At 34.2% G+C, this 25,230-nt stretch overlaps 1 protein-coding gene across 3 annotated transcripts in view; it reads left to right on the plus strand.

Moving 5' to 3' along the window:
- LOC110443624 (phospholipid-transporting ATPase ID-like) overlaps positions 1-23,521 on the plus strand; it is a 76,016-nt gene extending 52,495 nt beyond the window's left edge. For all 3 annotated transcript variants that reach the window (XM_021487959.1, XM_021487958.1, XM_021487960.1), the window contains exons 9-25: positions 525-607; positions 920-1,167; positions 1,639-1,868; positions 2,628-2,790; positions 3,724-3,813; positions 4,891-5,053; positions 6,080-6,159; positions 6,658-6,759; positions 7,077-7,196; positions 7,992-8,089; positions 9,444-9,622; positions 10,466-10,752; positions 11,389-11,572; positions 12,652-12,875; positions 13,279-13,362; positions 14,026-14,271; positions 14,937-23,521. In XM_021487959.1, coding sequence (XP_021343634.1) covers positions 525-607; positions 920-1,167; positions 1,639-1,868; positions 2,628-2,790; positions 3,724-3,813; positions 4,891-5,053; positions 6,080-6,159; positions 6,658-6,759; positions 7,077-7,196; positions 7,992-8,089; positions 9,444-9,622; positions 10,466-10,752; positions 11,389-11,572; positions 12,652-12,875; positions 13,279-13,362; positions 14,026-14,271; positions 14,937-15,527 — 3,172 coding nt within the window. In that variant the 3' untranslated portion in view covers positions 15,528-23,521. The remainder of the gene's footprint in view (positions 1-524; positions 608-919; positions 1,168-1,638; positions 1,869-2,627; positions 2,791-3,723; positions 3,814-4,890; positions 5,054-6,079; positions 6,160-6,657; positions 6,760-7,076; positions 7,197-7,991; positions 8,090-9,443; positions 9,623-10,465; positions 10,753-11,388; positions 11,573-12,651; positions 12,876-13,278; positions 13,363-14,025; positions 14,272-14,936) is intronic.
- Positions 23,522-25,230: the final 1,709 nt, after the last annotated feature.

The raw sequence follows: 25,230 nt of genomic DNA on the forward strand, positions 1-25,230 counted from the left end.
GCTATTTTGCTACTAAGTTCTAATAGGCCGATCTCACTTAAAATTGGTCTAGGAATGATCAGCTCATGGTCCTGACAAAGTTAAGTTAACATTATACTATTTTTTACTCAAATTGGTACATATTTCAACAACAAAAATAAATACTGTAGACTCAGGTGACCGTTAAGGCCCATGGGCCTCTTGTTACTGATTGACATGAACACAGGGTTCAGATTTCATTTTACCTGATTGACATGAACACTGGGTTCAAATTTTATTTTACCTAATTGACATGTACACAAGGGGTTTAAATTTCATTTGAGCTGATTGACATGAACACAGGGGTTCAGATTTCATTTGAGCTGATTGACATGTACATGGGTTCAGATTTCATTTTAACTGATTGACATGAACACAGGGTTCAGATTTCATTTTAATTAATTGACATGTACACATGGGTTCAGATTTCATTTTGACTGATTGACATGTACACAGGGGTTCAGATTTCATTTTTACATTTACATTTTACATTATTCTGTTTATAGGGAGACAAATCTCAAAGTGAGACAAGCTCTACCGGAAACTGCTGAACTTGAGAATGACATGGAGAAGCTAACAGAATTTAATGGTGAATTTTGTGATGCTGCTATATATGTATTAGCTTTGATGTGTGTTTCTGTATGGCTAGTGTCAAAAAAGAAGGAAATCAAAATAACTATTTTGTGTAGTATATATGTAAATGTTAAGTTTGGTTTAGCCAGGTAAGCAAATTCTAAACTTGGATAAATGATGCCCCCACTACAAATATAAAATCTGGATATTTAGTTGGATTCGGAAACTGTTTTTGATTTGATGAAGTTATATTTTTAGCCCCAATTGTGTTTAAAAAGTAATATTTGGAGGGAAAATTTTGACGATGTACATGTTTTTCTACTTTTAGCTGAAATCGTGTGTGAAGCGCCTAACAACAAACTGAGTAAATACGAAGGCACGATGAAATGGAACAACCAAACTTTCTCTCTAGACAACGATAAGATGCTGCTCCGCGGTTGTGTGCTTCGTAACACACAATGGTGCTATGGTTTGGTCATATTCGCTGGTCTAGACTCGAAATTAATGATGAACAGTGGGAAATCTATCTTCAAAAGAACACACATTGACCGTCTCCTTAATATCCTCATCATAGGTGTAAGTCCAGCCAGGTTTTTAGTATTCTGCTTAAAAAATTCTCAAGTCAGGTACTTGCCAACCTTTTGAAATGATTCCACATTCTCAAAATTAAAAACATAAAAATAATGTGTCATTTTCATGGCCTAGGGACAAAATAGTCCTTTAAAAAGACATAGTGTGAGGGTTACTTTGATATGAAATCATTAGATTGTAAAATTTAGGACTTTTATAGTTTATCAAAAATGGCAAGTATGAAAATATCAGATTTGTAAAAATGGGTATTTTTCAATAAAAAAATATAAATCTGTAAGGAAATAAAGAAAACAAATACTGAGTTTTTAAAATGTCAGTTTTTGATTTGTTTTAATATCTTGACTAAAACATTGGTTTGGTTGACTAAAGCATGTTAAGTGACTTAATTCAATTTAATCTGTTATATCTTACCACGAGGATTGTTGCATTTTTACTGTCTTTGTTTCTTTTTTGTAGATTTTTATATTTTTACTCTCATTATGCCTGGCCATGACAATAGCTTGTGGTGTATGGGAGACAGCTACGGGCTATCATTTCCAGAGTTATCTCCCCTGGGAGTCCTATGTTCCTGGCTCCCCTGACAAGTCAGGAACTGTAGCTGAGGGCGCCACTGTTATATCACTGCTGATATTTTTTTCATCCATCATCATCTTTAATACTGTTGTGCCCATCTCCTTATATGTCAGGTAAGTCTGTTTGTTTGTCTGTTAAATCGCTGTATGTCAGGTAAATCTCTGCATGTCTTTGTATGTCAGGTAAATTTTTGTATGTCAGGTAAATCTCTGTTTTGTCAGGTAAATCTCTGTATGTCAGGTACATCTCTGTTTTGTCAGGTAAATCTCTGTATGTCAGGTAAATCTCTGTAGGTCAGGTACATCTCTGTATGTCAGGTAAATCTCTGTATGTAAGGTACATCTCTGTATGTTAGGTACATCTCGGTTTTGTCAGGTAAATCTCTGTATGTCAGGTAAATCTCTGTATGTAAGGTTATTTTTCATTATCTTTAACGTGCCTGACATGTGTGTTATTAAGGCTTTTCAATGTGGCTTTAAGGCGATAGCATATAATTACAAAAACAATATTTTTCTGCTTTATTGGTAAACATTTTCAAGTTGCAAAAGAATCCTACAAAACAAAAATGTTTGAAGGGGTAGAAAAATATATTTCAGACATGTAGCTGTAGGTGTTGAAAAACAAATCAGGGTTTGCAGAAGGGGAGTAACTCCACTAGAGAGAAAGACAATATGGAAACAAGATTTAGTTGAAAATTCATGAATTAAAGATTTCTTTTATTTAAGATTTTGGGTGAATAATTCCTTTTCATAGTCAAATTGATATGTCAAGCATCTAGAACTCATATCTGACCTGGAGCTGTCTCTGCTCCTAGTGACATGATATCTGTATCAATGTGTTAAACCTTGTTTTTCTTTGTTTACTTTGAACAGCGTGGAGATATTCCGCCTGGCGAATAGTTTCTGGATTAACTGGGATGGGAAGATGTACTATAAGAAGGTAGACACGCCTGCCAAGGCGAGAACCACCACTCTTAACGAGGAACTGGGACAGATAGAATACATCTTCTCCGATAAAACTGGTACTCTAACACAGGTGAGGCTAAATCTCTTAACTGTGGTAGTGGTATGTTTAGTTACCAGATAGAGTACTTACTCTAGTAAGGGCACGTTATCGTAGACACGGGTGTCTTATACTAATTATGGTGTCTGTCTGTCTGTCTGTCTCTCCTTTCTGTCTGCCTGTCTGTCTATATGCACTTTCTTTTCAAAAAGAATCCAAAAGACTTATCTTTGTATCCCCCGCTCAACGACTTGGCAGGGAATATAGAAATGGGGTCCGTCTGTCCGTCCTTGCGTCCCTTCATTGATGCACCTGGTTAAGAAGAATTGCTCTCCCCTATATCTTGCCTACTACAAGTGCTATGTTGATTATACTTGCATCTAGATTGTGTATCTAGGGTACTCTACTGATCATACTACGGATGCTGATTTTGACCTATATTTTATGCTTAATGTTTTTAATGACTTTTGCACTATGAGTGGGGGATATCGATGACAGCGTCTTCTTGTTGAAATTTGACATGGTGATACATTATGATATTTAGATGTCCAAAAAGGGTTTTAAAAGTTTTTAAAATCAAGGTCACTGTTTCTAAAAATAAACCATGGTGGAGGATGGGGTGGTCCTAATTATCTCAGAATCAAAAAAAATATCTTTTTGAAATTAAACATGGTGATACATTGTGATTGGTAGATGTGACATGATTAATTGATTGATTGGGTTTACGTCCGCTTCACTACCGATTAGTCTGGTTATCCAGCAGATGATTATGTAGATGTGACAATGCAATAGGACTTTAAAAAGTGTTTAAGGTCAACTTAAAAATAGACATGATGGAATGGTCAGGCACATGGCTTGGCAGGGCCTTTCCTGACCTGTCAATGTCCTTGTAAGCATGCATCTCTCGCTGTTTTACTTCATATTGTTATAGAATCATTGACTGTTACATTTTTGCTTTATTTTCAGAATATAATGACGTTCAATAAGTGCTCTATAAATGGGAAGTCCTATGGTGACGCTTATGACGATTTCGGGAACGCTGTGGAAGTGACTGAGGTAAGATTAATATCGCAAATTCATTGTCAAATAAAGCCAGTACGGCTGTCTTAATTGAACTGTAGTCATCACTGTTCAATAGAACACAAGCAAAGCTGAAACAAAATGTAAAATGTGTTATCAACAATTTCATGAAACCTTCTTTTCACCACACTGAACTGAGAAGATCCCTGGATTCCTATCCTTATTTCATCCCCATTAGTTGGCACAGTCAGGGGTATATAAGTATTCATATTGTCCTTTCATCAACCCGTGCATGCATCCGCCCGTGCTTACTGTGGTTTCCGGACAAATCTCAGCTGCTGTTTCATGAATTGGCATAAAACTTTGTATGTAGGTAAATCATTGGAAGGCAATTTGTCACATCTTTAAACCATGTCTCTGTGACCTCAATTTGACCTTTGACTTTGATCGCAAGAACTTAATTTAATTTAGGTCTCTACAGCATATCTTAGCCACTGTTTCATGAATGGGCGGGCTCCAACTTTGTAGATATGTGGGAAGTGGGGGTATCCGTTAAGCCAAAGCTTCGAGTTAAATCTAGTTTTTAGCTCACCTTCTGAATAACCAAAAGGCCCAGGCTGATGATATTTGGCCAGTAGCATGCTGGGATGAAGGGCTACCAAGTTTGTTTAAATGAATAACCTTCACCCACTTTCAAGGTCACAGGGGTCAAATGACTTAAAAACTTCAAACAACTTCTTCTCAATAACCAAAAGGCCCAGGGTACTGATATTGTGCCTGTAGCCTGCTGGGATGAAGGGCTACCAAGTTTGTTCAAATGAATGACCTTCACCCACTTTCAACCTAATGTCATTGTTCGACTTTCAAGGTCACAGGCGTCATATGTTTAAATCTTTTAATTGGTTCCTATGAATCAAACACTGATATTCTGCCTGTAGCTGTATTTTAGTCCACTTTTAAGATTACAAGTGTGAGATTAATACCAGGTGAGCGATGCAGGCCCATTGGGCCTCTTGTTTAAATCTTTTAATGGATAAATCAGGAATCATAAATGATACTGAAGTCACCTTTTCCATCTGTATTGATCTTGCCATTTAAACCTTTCATTTTCAGCATACGCCAAAAGTGAATTTTTCCGACAATCCTTACTTCGAGACAAGTTTTGATTTCTACGACTCTCAGCTTTTGACAGCTATCCACGATGGAAACCCCCTTGCACATAGGTTTTTCTACATCCTGGCTCTTTGCCACACTGTTATGCCGGAGATGAATGATGGTAAGTATTATGACAATTTCAGCATTTAACGTTTTGATAATCAGTCTTCCATTGGTACTACCTGACCAAACCAGAGGTTTGGTACTACCTGACCAAACTAGAGGTTTGGTACTACCTGACCAAACTAGAGGTTTGCTCTCTATCTGTCCCTTAGTCAGCTGGTTGTGCATCACTTTGTCCAAAACATTTCCCATACTTTGTCACCTTCCATAATTGCTAATTTTTGTACGCACCTTAAATGATATCTGGAATATTTCATCGCAATTAATTTCATGTTTTTCTCTTCAAAATATAAGTAGGCACTTTTGCATGTTAAAAAAATGGTAAACATGAGCTATTAGTTGTTGATTTTGACCAAATGTAGCCAAATTGTTCTAAGAAAGTGTGTTGCATGAAACACAGGTAAATCTGAGGTAAATATTCTGGTCAATATGCAGCTTTATGAAACAGTCGATAATTGACTTGACGTTGTTTTATAAAGCAACACTTGCCTATTGCTGTTAGATATGTTGGCAGTCATAGATAACCCCCCTTAGGGTGGTGCAGTGGTCCATATTTGAGTCAAGTCCCTTCTCCACACCCATGCAGAGTTATAGCCTTTTGTTAATTTTTGAAACCAAACTTTGTATAAAAGCGAGGTGACTGGATTATTTTGCAATACTTTGCCTTGTTTTTACCTGAAAAGCTCTTACTAGAGATTGTCGTTCTTGTCAAGTGAATATTTTCACAATAAATGAGAAAAGCATTTATCTTGTATATTTTCATGAATTGTTCTTTGTTTTTTGTCAATATGCAGTGTGCTTAAGAAGAAGAACATAATTCTGGTGAAAAAAATATGCTGTAATGTTACTGCTTTTTTGGAAGTATGTAATTAAAAACAAAATCAATCTTTTAAAGTATATTACGCTGTATTTATGAATCGAATTCCAAATGAAGTTACAGTGAGAGGTATTTATATATTTTCTCAACTTACTAGGTACGTAGGTATCTATATAATCTCACCTGTTCGTGTTTGCTTGTTAACAGGTGTCCTTGAGTATCAGGCCCAGTCACCTGACGAGGGAGCTTTGGTCGGTGCTGCCAGGAACTTTGGTTTCGTCTTTAAGGTATGTATCAATGTTATTATCTCACCCGCCTCATTCTAGTTTAAGTTCTATTGATGAAAACAACTGAATCTTACATCTAGGTAAGATTGTACAGTAAGACAGTATTTGTCGGTATGTGTGTTACTTCTATAACAAATAACCGATGCTATCGCAATGATGTAGGTCAAACCAAACCGTCTCCACATTTTCATCACTCTTTAATATATATTATTTTGACCAAACTTGATGCAGATTTAGAACTGCTATTTTATTGGAAATTCTTAAAGAAACCAAAATGATTAACAGGGTGTTAATACAAGTTCTTCTCTACTTCAAAAATGTTAAGTGCTTTGTTAATTTTTAATGATCTTGAATTCTGAAAAAGAAGTGCATGTTTTGTTGACTACCTCTACTGTAGCAATGTTTGATTGGAATTTGTTCACAGTGAAGTTGAGATTTTATTAATGCATGTATTTTTAACTGATCATACACTATTAAAAACAAAATTTATATTTTCAGTCCCGAACACCACAAACCATCACCATTGAAGTGATGGGCAAGCAAGAAGTGTACGAACTGTTGTGTATCCTCGACTTCAACAATGTCCGAAAGAGGATGTCTGTGAGTATATCGTACTGTGTGTAACGACCCAAAAATAAAACACCTGTGAATTTGTTCCCATTTTGGTATAAAATTACTGACGACTTTAATGACTATAAATGGTTTTAGGTTGATGTACAATACCTATTTGTTGCCAGACAAGATTATGTAGGTTTGAACTGCAGAATCGCCTAACATTATATTTGTATGATACTTCATAATTAACGGAGAGGATTTCTATAGGCTTTGCTTGTTATCCATTTCATGCAGGTTATACAACAAATATTTTTTAAATGGAATTCGTTATTGTGACATTGTATGGATAAAATTTGTTGCAGGTGGTGGTCAAAAAAGATGGTAAAATCATGCTTCTGTGTAAGGGTGCCGATTCTGTGATCTACGAGAGACTGGACTCGAGCTGTGCCAACGCTAAGGAGCTTTGTACTCATCACTTAAACGTATGTCATATCCTGCTGGCGATAAGCCCTCATTCTTGATCGTATTGAGTAGATATACTAAGGTACTGTTACAGACATATTTTATCTAGAACTACACTTTACACCAAGAAATCTGCAACATAGGTATTCCTAAATTGTAGATTACAAGTTCAAATTGACAACACATTTTTAGAAGGGAGATAACTCTAACACAGAATTACACAATGTACATATGAAGGTTAATCTAGAAGCAACACCTTCCTGTAAATGAATCTAATTCAGAAATAAACCTGATATTTATTATACCTGTCTACAGTCTCTGCCCCGAGGCTTATTACAGGCAAATTTCTATAGAAGGTATTCCTGATAGAGAGAAGATGTAAGTTTGAAAAATCAAGTAGAACCCCACTGATATTTTATCATTTGTTTGATATTGTTGATGTTTGTACGTTTGATTACTCATTTTGGTTTCCCATAAGTATTTGTTAATCTGATGATGGGTTCTAAGAAAAAATATTTGAGATAATAATTATAACGATTGATGTAAAATAAAAATGTAATGATAACAATTACCGCAGGGAATTCAACTTACCAAAATGATACCAGTAGCATGCTGGAATAAAGGGCTACCAACTGTGTTCAAATGTGTCCTTCATCCATGTTTAAGGTCACAGGGGTTAAATGTCTTTAAAGATGTTTAAACAGGGTAGTTTCTTCAGTAGCTCTGAGCAGCGAGCCAAAAGTAAAATCCCTGGTTCTGTATATCACAGAAAGATGAGATTCGGCAAAAGTATATTGTATCACTTTTCTTCACAGGAATTTGCTCAGGATGGCCTTCGAACACTTTGTCTGGCCGAAAAAGTTATCCCTCAAAGTCAATGGGATGCATGGCAGAAGAAACACCACGAAGCCAGGTAAGATATGGATACAAGCCTGGAGGAAACATTAGGAAAACGTTTTGTTAGTTCTTGAGTTATTCAAAGATACATTACTAGGTATAGCCAGTCAGTTAGCAGTGTTTTAACAAAATTTCTAGCAGAAAAATAGAGTTATGTATAGTGAAGTTGCATTTGTAAAACTTTATTTCTTTAAAAATGCTGTCTAATGTTTACACAAGATCTGTCTGTTCTACATTGCAACGAAAAATTATGGGCAGTCTTGTATATAGAGGTTATTTTTTATGATACCGACAATACAAAGCCAGAAAGTTTATGTATCAGCCAGAAGAGTTGAAAGACTGGAGGTCAAATTTTGGACTTTTAAGGCTCATAAGGATTAAGACATCACAATGGTCATATTATAAACTTTTAACATATGTCTTGCACATAACAAATCGAGAAGAAAATTATTCATAACTCATAAAAGAATTTTTAATAGGCATTAATGATAGCCTGATTCAGTGTTTCCTTCTGTATTTAGAATTTGAATATTACAGAAAGTGATATATATTTCTCTTTATTTTTAAATGAATTTTGTTTCCTAGCGCCTTGCTTGGCAATACCTAACTTTTGATCATAATGTTGAACGTTTGTCCAGGTGAGGAAGGTAATGGGTTCTGTCCCCAGGCCGGGACATATACCAAAGTCCTTAAAAATGGTAAATGTTATATCCTGCTAAATGTTCAGCATTAAGGGTAATGGCAACAACTGGTCCACCCGTTGTCAGTATAATGTAACCAGTGAGAAATGCTGTGCTGGGCACTTTGGGCATGTTATTTCAGTGAGAGGACACTAGAAAGTGGGCATCAGCTAGATCCGCGCTGTCACAAGGAGACAATTACGCTTACATACCCTGCCTCCAGCAGACATACCCACAGGCATGCGTAACACATGGAGGCACATCCTTAAATGACTTCAGCTGTTGATAGGATGTTACACTCTATAAAAAACACACAAACTTATTTTGTGTCTTCTTCTTCCCAGACCCTTTCTGTCATTTTGCTACTTTTAACTCTAATAAACATCAGACCACAGAATAAAGAATCCGTTCACCCTGATGCCGTGATACTTTTGACAGCACACAGGAAGCAGACGACAATATGTATAGTTATCTAAAATTGTTACTTCTGCATTTCTATAGAACAGCTTTAATATTTTCATTTGCCAAAAACAGTGCAAGAGGCGGTCCAAACAGTGGATTAGTTACATAAAAATTGTCACATAGATGAGTTTGTATCAGGGTTGTAAATTATCACATATGTTAAAAAAAAACTGACATTATGTGTAAACATGTGATTAATATTGTATAATTGTATTATATAATTTTCAGTACATCATTACAAGATCGTGAGGAAAAAGTGGACGCAGTTTACGAGGAGATTGAACAAAATCTAATTCTTGTGGGGGCTTCTGCCATCGAAGATAAATTACAAGATGGAGTTCCTGAAGCCATAGCTAATCTTGCAGAAGCTGGGATCAAAATCTGGGTACTCACAGGGGACAAACAAGGTACTGAGGCCTTCAAGGAGAATCTATAATCATGAGGCCTTCAAGGGGAATCTATAATCATGGGGCCTTCAAGGGGAATCTATAATCATGAGGCCTTCAAGGGGAATCTTTATTCTTGACGCCTTCAAGGGGAATCTATAAACTGAGGCATTCAAGGCGAATTAATAATCATGAGACCTTCAATGGATATCTATAAGCATGAGGCCTTCAAGAGAAATCTATAATCCACTGGCCTTCAAGGCAAATCTATAAACTGAGGCCTTCAAGGGAAATCTATAATCTGCAGGCCTTCAAGGGGAATCTTTATTCCTGAAGCCTTCAAGGGGAATCTATAATCCTGAGGTCTTCAAGGCGAATCTATAATTCTGAGGCCTTCAAGGCGAATCTATATACTGAGGTCTTCAAGGTGAATCTTTAAAGTGAGGCCTTCAAGGGGAATCTAGAATCCTGAGCCCTTCAAGGGGAACCTTGAATCTTGACGGGAATCTACAATTCAGGATTTTTTAGGGGAAACTAGATAAATTCATGGGGTTTTCAAGGCGAATCTATAATTTCGAGGCCCTTAAGCGTAATCTAGAATCCTGAATACTTCAAGGGGAATCAATAATCCTGAGACCTTCAAGGGGAATCTATAATCCTGAGGCCTTTAAGGGGAATCTATAATTGTGAAGCCTTCAAGGGGAATCTATAATCCTGAGGCCTTCAAGGGGAATCTATAATCCTGAGGCCTTGGAGGGGAATCTGTACTTCAAGTTATTAAAGGAAGTATAACAATCATATTTTAGCATAACTAACGTCATCTTCGATGGATGTTTAAACATGAATTCTGTATATTTATTTCAGAAACTGCTATCAATATTGGGTATTCGTGTCGTCTGCTGACTGATGAAATGGAAGACATTTTTGTGATAGACGCTGAATCTTATGAAGACGTGAGAAAACAAATGTCTGATGCCTTAGAGGAGGTGAAGAGGATTAATCGTGAGAAGAAGGAAGCCTCGCAAACTGATAATGTACAAATTGCAAATGGTGGCGGCCAACAATTCTACAACGGTGGACCGAGTAGTGCTGTGATGGAAGACGATGATATATGTAATGAATTTGCACTTGTTGTCAATGGTCATAGTTTGGTAAGTTTATATCGCATTTAGAACCAGGCAAAGTATAAAAAAAACATGTTTTCTTACTGTTTTAATTTTTCTAAAGAGAGGTGTTGTAATCCATGTAATGTTCCATTTCAAATTCGTTTAGGAGAAATGGAATTACAAAGAGAGACATAAACCCGCATTTTCATAAGAAAATATGTGTATATCATCTGTTGTGCACTATTTGGTTAAAAAAAGGCCTTTTTAAAGGAAATTAACCAAACCCTTTTCAATGTTTGAAAGCCTCCGCATGCAACAAACAAACATGTTTGACATGCTTATGATTTTCATACCAGTGTCCATTCGCAAGAAGGAATTTTTGTTTGTCACATGCGGAGGCTTTCATTTCTGCATGTTAACTGTCCAAAAACACCATATTTTGGCTATTTCTGCTTAGCAACACAATTTCTTTGCTATGGTAGGGCTTTTCCACATGTGCATTGGAAACAAATTTCACCGAGAAAGATGGCCCCGATTAACTTATATGATGTTCAAAACAGAATTTGGTAAAGAAATTCAAGTTCATTTTTTTACTTTTTGTGAGGCCAAAAATGCCCCATAAGTCCGTTGCTATTATTAATGAATATCCTTTATAAATTTTCCAATTTCCTCATCGCTTAGATCCAAGCACTCAAACCGGAGATGGAACAGCTACTTCTGGAGTTAGGCTGTTCCTGTAAGGCAGTCATCTGCTGTCGAGTTACACCACTACAAAAGGCGCTTGTCGTTGACCTGATCAAGCGTAACAAGAAATCAGTCACCCTTGCCATTGGTGATGGAGCTAATGATGTCAGCATGATCAAGAGTGAGTTTTACTGGAGAGTTCTTTTTACTCTAGGAGGGAGTCGGATATATACAATTTAATCTTGCTTGTTAACAAGCATTTTCATTGGCTTAAAAATTTATGTTATCAGCCCATAACGTAAAAAATGACGTCGCCGTTTGTAATGTCGCTTTTGATTGGCTGATACAGCAGCCCAATAATTTCTAAGAGAAAAAGTGTCCATCAATAAAAGTGGATTTCCACAGGGATTGTGTATAGTAAATTAAATTATAAGGATTAACTTGAATATGTTTTTCATGTTATGGAGCTATAACACAAAAAAACGGAGTGTACTCTCATCATAAACATCATAAACCGCTTCGCCGTTTATTTAGAATACACTCCATTTTTTGTGTTATATCTCCATAACATGAAAAATATATTCAAGTTAATCCTTAAGTAGATTTGTTATTATTTATTCAGTTATTTTATCATTTTATCAGTTATATTCTCCCTCATTATATTCTTCCAAATAAAAAACAATTAAGTTCAAATGATAACACGAGACATAAGTGGTATAATAGCTCTTTGCTGATTCGTTTATTACGTTCCACAACTAACCATAATTAACACCTATCCACAGTTTCCTACTGGCTGACATACATTTTATATATATTTGCAAAAAAAAAAATCCTTGCTTGAATATTTTATTAAAAAATAATTTACATGAACATGTATGATCTTGAGAAAACGACCGCGAAAGAGCCCACCTAGCGTGTGTTTCCTATATATACACCAGTACATCACATGACAACCACCCCGATACGTGTCCTCCCCTCCCCCCCCCCGGAATCCTCACATGAGTACTTATGGAAACAGCCAAGTTAATTTCATCTACTGTATATCTGGAAACTTTTGCCCTTAACATGTTTTTACTATAAATTATATGCTGTGTACTAATTATATACTCTCATTGTAAATACACACTTTTCACTAAAGGGGAAAAGCTTAAAGGAAACTGGGACGAAAATGTCCTGGTGGTTTATCTACCTGCTGTTAAATGTGTGCGACTTGTGAGATGGAATTCTAGACTTTCACAACATTTGTTTCTCCGTTTGCAGCGGCTCACATCGGTGTTGGTATCAGTGGCCAGGAGGGACTCCAGGCCGTCCTTTCTAGCGATTACTCCATCGCTCAGTTCAGATACCTCGAGCGTCTGCTCCTCGTCCATGGGCGCTGGTCCTACTTCAGAATGAGCAAGTTCCTCAGATATTTTTTCTACAAGAATTTTGCTTTCACATTGTGTCATTTGTGGTTTGCGATCTTCTGTGGTTTTTCTGCACAGGTAAGTGAACATTTACTTAGAATTGGGCCAATATTAAGAAGGCATATAGAGTGATTATTAAACCTGTTATTTGCTTTTCTTAAAAAAAATCAATGATTGAAATATCTAGCAAGTGAAACTGAATGAATTCAATCGTACCTGAATCTGATTTGTCTGCAGTCCTGTTAAGCGTTAAAGGACTATAGCCGGTAACATTCCCAGAATGCAGTGTCATCTCGTAATATTTGACAGCTATGTTAGTAATTTAAATGCTTGTTTTTCAGACTTGGGTTTATCAGTATACGTTCATTTTTTCAGACTTTATGTTGATCTCTAATTATGTTTATTTTTCAGACTTAGGTTTATCTCTAATTATGTTTATTTTTCAGACTTAGGTTTATCTCTAATTATGTTTATTTTTCAGACTTTGTTTGATCCCTACTTCATTTCCTTCTACAACCTGTTCTATACCTCAATGCCGTGTCTCTTCATGGCGGCGTTTGACCAGGTAAGTACATTTGTTTGTTTTACGTAGTGCAGTAGATTCCACTTAATATAACATTCCAGATAATATCATGTTTTCCAAAAATCAGTCTGTGTACCCCCACAACATCCTTGATGGGACAATAAGTGTGTGCCTTTTACTGTTAATCCATCATTTCTTATGAACGACATTTTGATTAAACTTGGCTTTTAGCTTCATTACTCCAATACTAGATGTCTAGCAGTCATCGAACATCATATTGAAAAATTTTGAGGAGTACTGCACCAGTATATTAAAAGTAGGTCACTGTGACCTATATTTTTCTCCTAAATGACTGGTTAGACATTTTGTATAGTTCGCATTATAAATTATGTAGAACAATGATTAGCATAGTTTTGACTCAAAAACCACTGATTAAACCTTCTCTTTCAACCTGATTTCAGCCCAAAATAAAAACAACTAAAAAAACAATCTGTTGTAATTTTGTAAATATGTCCCTGTACAAATAACACAAGGATGCAAAGGTTGTGATAAAAAATGACACCAGTAAGTTGTAATTCCTTACAGGTAGAATGTCCTATGACCAAGATGTTTTATTGTCCGAAAAGTACATTTTCCTGATTTTCTCAGTAACATAAGTTAGATTGTCAGATGACGACAACGTGATGACAAATTTATCAATTACAGGACGTGAATGAGACTTACTCGCTGCGCTACCCCAAGTTGTACACGCCAGGCCTTAGAGACATGCTGTTCAATAAGAAGATTTTCCTGTTAGGCGTGATGGAAGGGTTCATCACATCCCTTATATTATTTTTCATCCCCTACGGGACGTTCTACTGGGCGACCAACCCCTGGGGCACGGACCTCGTCGACCATCAGTCATTTGGGGTTGTAGTCGCGTCCATACTGGTGGTCGCTGTCAACCTACGGGTAAGTTTGTATGCTGTAAAAAGGTGGTTTTATCGGAATGACATAATAATTCTGATTAAGTATCGCTTGTTTAGATATAGTAGTTAATCCTTTCACCACTGTAGACCATAATGGACTCATCCATATTAATGTAAGGTAGAGTCTACTAAAGTAACTAGGGGTGAAAGGGTTAACCGATTAGAGCATCGACAGTGCTCAATTTATTTAAAGATAGGTCTTTCTTTTCGCTGTTTCTTTTTTTCGCAGACATTGTTAAAAAGTAAATTGTGTTGGATCTAATTTTCATGGATGTCATGTCCAGTGGCCATAGTTCACTGTTCTGCTGTAACGATGGAGTATTACTTTATACCAAGAAATTTTTGCTGCAGTTTTAAATATTTGCCTTTTTCGTCCTCCATAATGAGGGTGAAGTTATCATTAAAACGAACATTAGGACACAGCATAGCAATATATACAGAAATCAAAATGAGAAGGGCGAATTCAATATTGGGTGAAAAAAGGATTTTACCATCAAAGGACAAAACATTTTCCAATATAATGTATTTATGTCAAGGCTTAAGTTGTTTATAAAAAAATTGTTACTGTGAAAATCGTGAACATTAGAAAACTCTAATCCTTATAGTATGTATGATAGATATGTGTTAATGATGGGTATTACATTACAGTGTGCGCTGGATACGTCGTACTGGACTGGCTTCAACCACTTTGTGATATGGGGAAGCATGATCCTGTACTTCTGCTTCATTCTCGCCATGTACTCCAGCGTGTTCAACTACACGTATATGGGGGTGGCCTACCAGGTCTACTCCACAGCCAATTTCTGGCTTTGTCTACTCCTCACCATCACGATCCTCCTTATCCCGGTCATCGCATACCGCTTCTACTATCTCGACATGCATCCCACGCTCAGTGACCGAGCCCGACTCAAACAGCGCATGTCCAAATCCAAGGCTCGCTCAGGTGACATCACAATGCGTCGTCAGTCGACACTGCGCCGCAGCACAAGATCATTACGCTCAGGCTACGCCTTCGCCCACCAACAAGGTTTTGGCGAGCTCATCACCAGCGGCTTAAATATGCGACAACGGGTCGAACAAAGTGAGGCAAGAGATAATCCTGTCCAGTTAACTAAAATTAAACGTATAAACAGCTCAAACTCGCCACAAAACGGGAACAGCGCTTCAGAAGGATCCCATGTAAATAACGTGTCGGAGCATGAACATGATAAACATGTAATGTTAAGTGAAAAGCTCTGACGAAACCATCCGAGTCATTGAAAAGCTTTGATAAAATAAAACAAATCTGTGATTATGTGAATTTATATCAAGATTGTATGTCAAGTTATTTAGATAAAATGCGTGAAGTCCTATGAAAGAAATCAGACGTCCCTATTTTACAAAACTGAAAATGTTCAGCTTGTGATCAGTGTATCTTCAAAAGAAATGTTTAGAAATAGATATGTTGCAATATTTGTAAATAAGATTTTACCATAGTGTTAATACATATGATGTCATAATCTAGAAATTTCATAAATTGTTAGAAAAAATTGGGGTTATTTTTTTCCTGTTTTTGTATTAACTATGTACCATGCTTGATTTCCTGCATAAAAAAATCCAAGTTCAGACTCTTAAAATTTGTTCTTAATATTATGCTCTTATATTCCCTTCAAATAAAGATTTTTTAATTAAATGATTTATTTTTCGACGGACTGTATTATGGTATGCCATTTTTCTTGTGTCTGATGATCCACTAAGCTGAGGTGTTTGTCCACCCATCCGTCCATACAGAATCTTTCCTTTCTCTGGACCACAATTTATTATCAGAAGAAGATGCAAAGGTCAAGGGTCACTATTACAGAACATTCGCTTTATAGTATGACTTTATCGTGGCTCCCTCGGTGCCATTCATCGTTGGTTATAACCCTGTTGAAAAATGTTTAGTTAAAATTAAACCTAGTTATAACTTTTTTCACTATGTATTCTTCCTAGTTCATCTTACACTTAATTCAGTTTTTCTGGTTTTGGATTATAAATTGTCACGTTCTGTGTCTGTTAACTCAGCTGTATTGATATCACAAACAAGTTGAGCTGCTTTTGGTAGAGCTGGTATTGATGTGAATTTAAAGCCTTTTATTATTTAAAATTGAAAACAATTAGTCAACATTAAATTTATTTATTTTTTGAAATGACAAAATTTGATTAAGAGAAAAAATGAACTTTTTAAAGCATGACAGGAAAATTTAATATTTAATTGTTTCAATAAAAGCCTTTCCCCGAAAATATTGTTTTTACATTAATGTCTGAACTTGGTTTAGTATTTCCCTTTTTATCTACATAAAATGATGTGAGTTTGATATGAAATCACCTGTACATAAAAGTTATAAAGTAATTAATATTTAGCCTCATTGAAGGTTTAAATCGTTTCTGTTAAATGTGAGAAAATATGTGTATTTTACATTTTTTGTGTATATATTACACAGGTAGCTGTAATCTTCTAATATACTGCACTGTTTAAATGTCTTTAAGTTTTTTCTATCGATTCAAATATTGTTCTAGTTTGTACAGAAAGTATTACTATTTTACAATGATGTTATGATTATTATTCTTGTACATGTACCTGCTTGGCAATGAGTAATCATTTGAACTGATCTAACTGCTTTTTTCACTAGTCATGGAGTCGGTCCAGACGTGTTTATTGGAATAACTTTCCTGTGATTTCTGTGGCAATAATTTCTATTTTATTAATGGATGTACATGTGTTTATCCATTTTTTAATTGCTGACTTTGCCTGGTGAATTTTCCTTCCAATATCTCTTGATACCACACACACTTACCTTTGCTAAAAATGTGGAAAAAATAATTCTGCAAAGGGAGATAATTACAGGTTAAATAGACTTTCCTTCACAGAGGAATACAAATTGATGTAAATCTTTTCACATAGAATAGTTTTGCATTTGAAAGGGGAAATTATATATATATGCACTTTTTGAAATATCTTGTTAATAGATTTAAAATTCTGTAAAAAATAATTACAGACTATACAGGATGTATGTGTTAGTACATGTATTATATTATGTTGGTAACTATTTTATGGTGTGTAAGTAAAAAAGAAACATTGATATTGCTAATTAACTGGAGAGAAAAGGTTATAAGGATGATATTTTATAGTATCTCCCTTACTATCACGCGACGATAGTATCAAAGGGTGATATAATATTGTATACTATCTCCCTTACTATCATGAGACGATAGTATCAAAGGGTGATATAATATTGTATACTATCTCCCTTACTATCACGCGACGATAGTATCAAAGGGTGATATAATATTGTATACTATCTCCCTTACTATCAAGAGACGATAGTATCAAAGGGTGATATAATATTGTATAATATCTCCCTTACTATCAAGAGACGATAGTATCAAAGGAAGATATAATATTGTATAGTGTCTCCCTTACTATCACGAAACGATAGTATCAAAGGATGGTATAATATTGTATAGTATATCCCTTACTATCACGAGACTATATTATCAAAGGATGATATAATATTGTATAGTATCTCCCTTACTATCACGAGACGATAGTATCAAAAGCAGGTTCATTTAAGCAAACTTTTGGACAATGAAGTAGTCTTGCAATTAAATAAAAATACAGTAACAATTGTATAGGTACACATAAAAGCTACGGGTATGTGAGATTGAGATTTGTTTCGAATTGAAGTTTAAAAAAGATAGAAATACTTGTTGCATATTTCAGCCTTTTCCCCAAATATTTTATTTTTCATTATTTTTTTCATTTTAAGTTTATTTATTTTTTAACTTGTCAATTTGTATTGGTCTTTCAGACTCTGATTATGAGTTTAAAGATCATATTTAAATGTCATGTTTTGTTATTGTTCTATTCGTTAGAAATTACTGTTTCTGATATTTGCTGTCAATTTCTGTTATTTTGCTAAATATGATAGATCAGGTCCCGTAGTCAATAAACCATTCTCATGCTCAAACTCACATTTTTTGCTCAAGCCAAACCCCTTGTTTTGGTGATAAATGAATAATGAAACATATTTGATCAATGATTTATAAAAATTCTGGAGACAATTATTAACACTTTATTTTTTCACCATGTCACAGGATTTAAATGAGTTGCAAGAAAGTTGATTTGAGCACAGAATTAAGGCTTGAACATGAGAACCGTTTTAGTAATACGGTCTCAGGTATATACATCAGGGGAACATCTATGTTCAGTTTAAAAGGTGGCTGTTGGCCAAAGTGATTCAGAACTGAAAGTTCTTTAATAAGTTCACTTTGTTTCTTAACTCATGAAAGCTCTCTGGGATCTTTCCTTTCCTGAAAATATGTCATTCACATGCATAGAATTTAGGATTTCATTCTTTGAAAATTTCGCAAAATGTTTTTGTTTGTCTTTTGGATGTTGGTCCTTCTTCGGGTTTGTGTGTTAAATTTTATTTAAAAGTCTAACGTATATTCAATTTATAAAAATGATATTATTGAAATCATGCTATCATTGACCAAATATAATACACCTTAAAAACTGGATATATACATGAAAAAATATATATATATGCATATTTTTTTTTTAATGAAATAGGATTTCGACTGTTTATTTTCTTTTTGCTATAATGTTTCTTCTCAAATATTCATTGTAGAATATTTACTATGACCATTCCTTTTGTTTCCATCATTTAGTGCAATTTTGAACGTTAATTTGAAAAAATAAATCTCTAATTAATGCTTAATTTCAAAACTGCAAATAGATTTGACCTAGCAGCAGCTAACAAAAATTAGGGAACTTAAAAACTTGTTGAGTTTTGATGTTAATTCAAAAATGAAATAATTCTCAGATCAAAAGCTGTTTCAGTCTTAAAATCAAGATGAAAGCATTCTTTAAAAAGGATGCCATTTGCTGATTTTATCTCAGATTCATCAATTGTTAGATATAAAATTCAAATGTTTTGTGTTCACCCTAGATAATTTTAATTACAAAATTGAATATATATCTATGTTAAATATGAATATTACTATACAGGCTGAAAACAATACTAGAGGGGATTTAAGTGTGGAGGAGATTGCAAAAGATGAACGTTAACTAAATGCTGCATTAAACTGCATATATAAATAAAAAAAATATGGATTCATGTAGAAAAAGGTGATATAAAGTAATATTTCCAAGAACTGATACTGTTTACTGCCAGCCTATGTGATGGGATTGTGTCGGCTTGTTACTTTATTTTAATGTTTTATTAGCGTAAGAACGTAATTATAAGATACCGGTAGAAACGATTGTACAATATGTATACATATGAATTTACTTTTTTTTGTTACATGTACATACAGTGTAGAAATGTTGAAAGATGTTATTTTGGTTTAACTGCAGTGTCTTTAAAAAAAACAGTCTCAGAGACCAATTTAATATCTTGGAGAAGCTACCATCCAATATATATCTCAAAATCACTTTACTAATCCAGACATTTTGTTTCTGGTAAAAAAATCCATTTTTTCAAACTTAACGAGAAATTTCACTCATGTTGAAAGATATTATGATGTTTATTCCAACTAACAGTCGTAGAAAGAAAAAATACCCTTATAAGTTTACCTAAACATCTGAAAATATTTACCTATATGAAAATTCACTCCAAGTCTACCTGTATGAAAGTTCACAACATATCTACCAGTATGAAAGTTATCCCTGAGAAACTTAGTTACCTGTATGAAAGTTATCCCTGAAAAACTTACCTGTATGAAAGTCATCCCTGAGAAACCTACCTGTATGACAGTTATCCCTGAGAAACTTACCTGTATGACAGGTTTCCCTGAGAAACTTACCTGTATGACAGTTCTCCCTTAGAAACTTACCTGTATGAAAGTTCTCCTGAGAAACTTACCTGTATGAAAGTTCTCCCTTCGAAACTTACCTGTATTTATTAGTGCTACTTTTTTGTAGCTTAATGGATAACTGGTGTAAAATATTGATTTACAAGAATCCAAAGACGTTTTATACACAGATTCTTTTGATGTATTTATCATTATCATTTGTTATCATTTAGCTAAACATTTTACTGCATACTTTCCTCACTATCCAATTTTATTACACTTGGGAATCTATACAGATAAAAACACATCCTTTTTTTGGGGATGTATTATGTAAATGTTAACAATTGTGTATAGTGGGCCCCAGGGGAAATAGTGCTGCCAGCGGTTGTGGTCAAAAAGTGTCTCCCTGCCCTCCCTTTTCCCAACCCTATCTATGTTATGTCTGAATTAGGCCTTAGATATATAAATCATACCGTAGGTATCAGTATATCATTGTATAGGTGTTATGAGCATTTTAGATGTTTATCAAAAAACATTAACGTAAATAGATTTCTTAAAAAAAATATGTAAATAATTTAATTTGTAAACAAATGTCTTGTGCAATCCATTTATAAATAGAGACCATGAAATGTTTGTTATTTTCAAACTTGGTTTATTTATTATTGAGCCAGGTGTACATTCCTGGAGAGTAAAACAATCATGTAATTACCACCCAACCAGGTGTCTAGATCGTTGATAGAAAGAATGTGTTATTACTTAGTGGATAACTTTGTACATATTCATGTTCATTTTTCAGCATTTACAGTTGATTGTAATAGATTAACTTTGTCGTCGATTATTTCAACAATAAACTTTCTTCTCCTCGTTGGTTTTAATGGTGAAAGGTGATTTATTGTGATAAGGGACCCTAATATTAAATCTTACATTTGCTTATAGGTTGCAGTTTACTGGACAAATTTTTAACTCATTTACCCCTGAAGACACATTTGAACTCTTACAATTCAAAGGTTTGAATAGTTCATTATGAAATTTCAGGGGTGAATGAGTTAATAACTGGAAACTTACCCTAATTGGACGATTTCTTTCCTGAATCTCCAAAAGTAAAACAATTATTTTAAGATTAGAGCTTTTTGCATAAAGTTCGGGAATGTTTGACCAATTGTGAAAAAAGGAGTATTGGATAAAAAGAAAAACAGAAGATACCTTTTTATAATCTTTAATTATCACAGATCAACCTTGTCATATTTCATTAATACATCCATGATGAATTTCATTTGAGGAATTATTCTTTTAAAATAAAACCTGTGTATTACATTGTATACAGTTTTCATTTGAAGATTGTGTTCAGGTAAAAACCAACATATCCTAGCATTATACAGCTAGCTCCCTATACGTAAGTATATAACATTAGATATATGACTTGTGTACAAATGCTCAGTTTTTTATTTGCTTTGATGAAAGAAATGAATTTTTAACTTAGATAAATTCCGAGGATATTTTAATCTGCGGGTATGTTTGTCAACTGCTGTTTCAGTGTTATTGTATACATATAATTCATACATTACCTGGTAACCTAACAGTATATCATTCATTGTACTTAGGAGCACCTATTTAACTCATACACCGCTTAAGACACGTTTGAACTCATCCAATTCAAAGGTTGGAAGAGTTCAGTATGAAATTTCAGGAGTGAATGAGTTAAGAACTCATCATTATTTCTGCTTCGTAAAATTTGCTGATGGCCATTTGCTATATATTTTAGATTGTATGCATGTTTTCTGACGTAATCCTGAAGCGTAACGTATGAGGTCTGGAGAAAACGTAGCATACTCATCAGACCACTAGTTTGAGATTTTGTTTCTCCCATAAAATGACCCCCACCAAAGGTCACGGACTGGTATAAAGGTTTGGATTTACCACGGTACTCAGTGAAATGCAATTATTTGTGATTTATGAGAAATGCGTGAAAAAAATATAGATGACAGAATTTAATTATGCATTTTTTATTTACTAGGAGCAAGCATTGATTTCATGAATCAACAGAGACATTTTCTTTAGCTCAAATTTTCCAGGAAAACAACTGCTTATGTTAAGGAAAGATTTTTTTTGTTTAACAGGCGGGGGCCTGGAGTTGAGATTTTATTAATTCATTATTGAACTTTGTTGTCCCATATGTAACAGAAACTTCTAACATTGCGATTTTGTATCATTTGATTCAAATGTAAATGTTGTACTGATGGTAAACTAGTTATTTTATTTGGGTCCATTACCTTATAACTTAACTACATATCACGTGTTGATACACACACGGTTTACACTTTTGATCACTGTCACTCCCAGATAAGTCTCAAAATATTCTCAAGGATTTCACTTTTGATGATAATTAGGCATTTACTGCTGACCACATTTGATAATTCGTAAATGATGACATTTTTAATACGTTTGCAAATGTTCTCCTTATGGAAGAATTTTTTGAAGAAATTCAAAAAAGTGATCAAGTTGGAATTAAAAAATAAGTTTACTTTTAGTGAAAATAAAAAGGGTAGAATTTTTATAAACTTCAACATTTTTATTTTTTTTCATTTTATTCACTTTTTTTAAATGGGTCATTTTAGATTGGAAAAAAATAAAACCTGAATTTCTCATATATTACTGACACGTCTTGAGTGAATTAACTTCAAGCACTGCACTGGACTAGTATAGTTATATCACAGATACTTGATAACACAAGTAGAGACACTGAGATATACATGTATATAGGCTACTGATGTTTATTGCCTACTTCAACACATTCAAAATATTGGTGACCAATCATGAATTCCAGATTACCCCGGTAGGAGCATATTTGTACACATGGGAATTTTTGTGTTTTTGACTTTTCACAATTTTAGTGATGTGAACATTTCAGTATTGGCAATTTGGATATGTTTGTGTATGCTTTTGCAAGTTCATGATGTATAGATTGGGAAACGTGAAAATAATATTTTTTTTTAAAAGAGGAAAAAATTGTTATACAAAATTTCTGTATATACAGTGCATACTTCATAAATGCAATCTTTGATTCCTTAGATTTTTTTATTTTTTTTCTCCTTTAATTTCTCATACACAGGAGATTTAATTAAGAAATTGTGGGTCACTAATGATAACAGAATTGTGTCTATGCATCGGTAATTTGATCGGCTATTTTCTGCCTTGGCAGTTTGTATTGCATGTGACTGAGCATGAAGATTATGTACAAGAGATATTGAACAAAGATATATGTGTTACAATGCAAAGCGGTATTTGTATGTATACGTTACTGTGACAAAGTTAAATGGTCCATTGATTTTATTGATTATATATATTATACATATTTGATTGATTATAGTTGAAAATTTCTTATGTTGAAAGCAATAAATTATCTATTTTTACCATCACTTATTTTTGCTGTGTTCATTTCATTAAAGTGTACCCTGAACGAAAATAGTAATGAATACATTATTATATACTCTATATGATCCAAAAAAATGCAGAAAAATTGATAAGCCCAATGCCGAGATATTGATGTGTAAAGTGAACAATTTTCACCTGTCCTTCTACTAATTAGCATAATCGTTACTTCCAGTTAGTGGAAAGCTTTTTGGCTGTGATATCAGAAATTCAACAACTAGCAACCACCATGGAAGGAATATTCGGGAGTGAGCAGTCATAAAACATTAGATTATGACTAAAGGTGGTAGTTTATTTATACCTAATTGCCTGGTCCAATAGACAAATACATTAATAGGTCCTACGGCATTGTGCATCATCTAGTCATCAGTTGTTTTCAGAACAGTTTTCCAGAGTGTACATCACCGTTTTGACGCAATATAGAAGTTAAGGTAATGACCTGAACGTGTGGTTGTCATGTCCCATCAGTCTCAAAAACTGCCTTAAAATCCCGATCAGATTTGGTCTTAACGATCATCCCTACACAATATATCAGTCAGTGCTCAGTTGTTCAAAAGGAAATAATTAGCTTAATCACTGTTTAACAACATTTTTCAACCTCTAATAATTTTGTCAATATACAAGGTAAAAGCTTGTAGTTTTGTATGTAATTTTACTCTTCTTAAATATTTGTTACCTGGAAAGTTTTAACTTGGTTAATAGCTGTGTTTTAAAGATACACAATAAATAAAATTTGCACCAAACACTGATAATGCTGATCACTGTTTGAACAACTAGACTCTGGTCCCAATTGCTACAAAGATTGGTTAGAGATAACCAGTTGTTAAAGATCTTTTTAAAATATAAACACAACAAAATCAAGAACATCTAATATCATTTCTAAGATTGATGTTTTTTAAGGTTTTATTTCGCTTTGAAAACTGTTGCCTTTTTCTTGAAAACAAGTTGAATATCACTACCCACTGGTTAACAAAAACCAAACTGTTGAGCAACTGGGGCCTGTTCAACATTCAAAAACAATTTCTTTTTGTATGTCTGAATGAATAATGAAAATACCTTTTCTAAGATGGAAACAATTTTATTTTGCACAATATATACAGTAATGTACACGAATGATCTTCATTTTCAGAAAATAAACATTTACATGTACTTCCATCTTGAAGACAGCATTCATTTTCAAATTGTGAATTATGTACTGCAGCTGTGTGGACGTCATGGATCCCGCCAACTGACAACTTGAAAACTTGTGAAATACTTGTATGCTCATTGCATAAAACATATCTTACTAGCATTAAAACATAATGTTTTGTACAAAACAAAAACTTAATAGAACGAAAAAAGGGTAACCAAATGAAAGCCTTACCAGGGTGAAAAATTTCATAATCTGAATACAAGCCAACAGGTTGATTTGAAAAGTTTGACTTACCCAACCTTTATTTTTTTAGAAAATATTTTTAAAAATGTTCACCAGTCCCAATATTGAATCTACAAGCCCGGGCATTAGGCTAATAGAATTGTACACCCTTGATTTGAATTTAAAACCATTTTACATGAACTCCGTTGAAATGAGAGAGAAAAAACAGTGTATGAGGAAATATAACAGTATCAACCAGAATCTTAAAGTGATGTTTGAACATTCATTACAAATTAATTGTATTCCCTCATAAAATAATGAGTTCTTTTTAGAATCATTTAA

This window comes from Mizuhopecten yessoensis, unplaced genomic scaffold (genome assembly GCF_002113885.1).
Source record: "Mizuhopecten yessoensis strain PY_sf001 unplaced genomic scaffold, ASM211388v2 scaffold716355, whole genome shotgun sequence".
Classification (NCBI taxonomy): domain Eukaryota; kingdom Metazoa; phylum Mollusca; class Bivalvia; order Pectinida; family Pectinidae; genus Mizuhopecten; species Mizuhopecten yessoensis.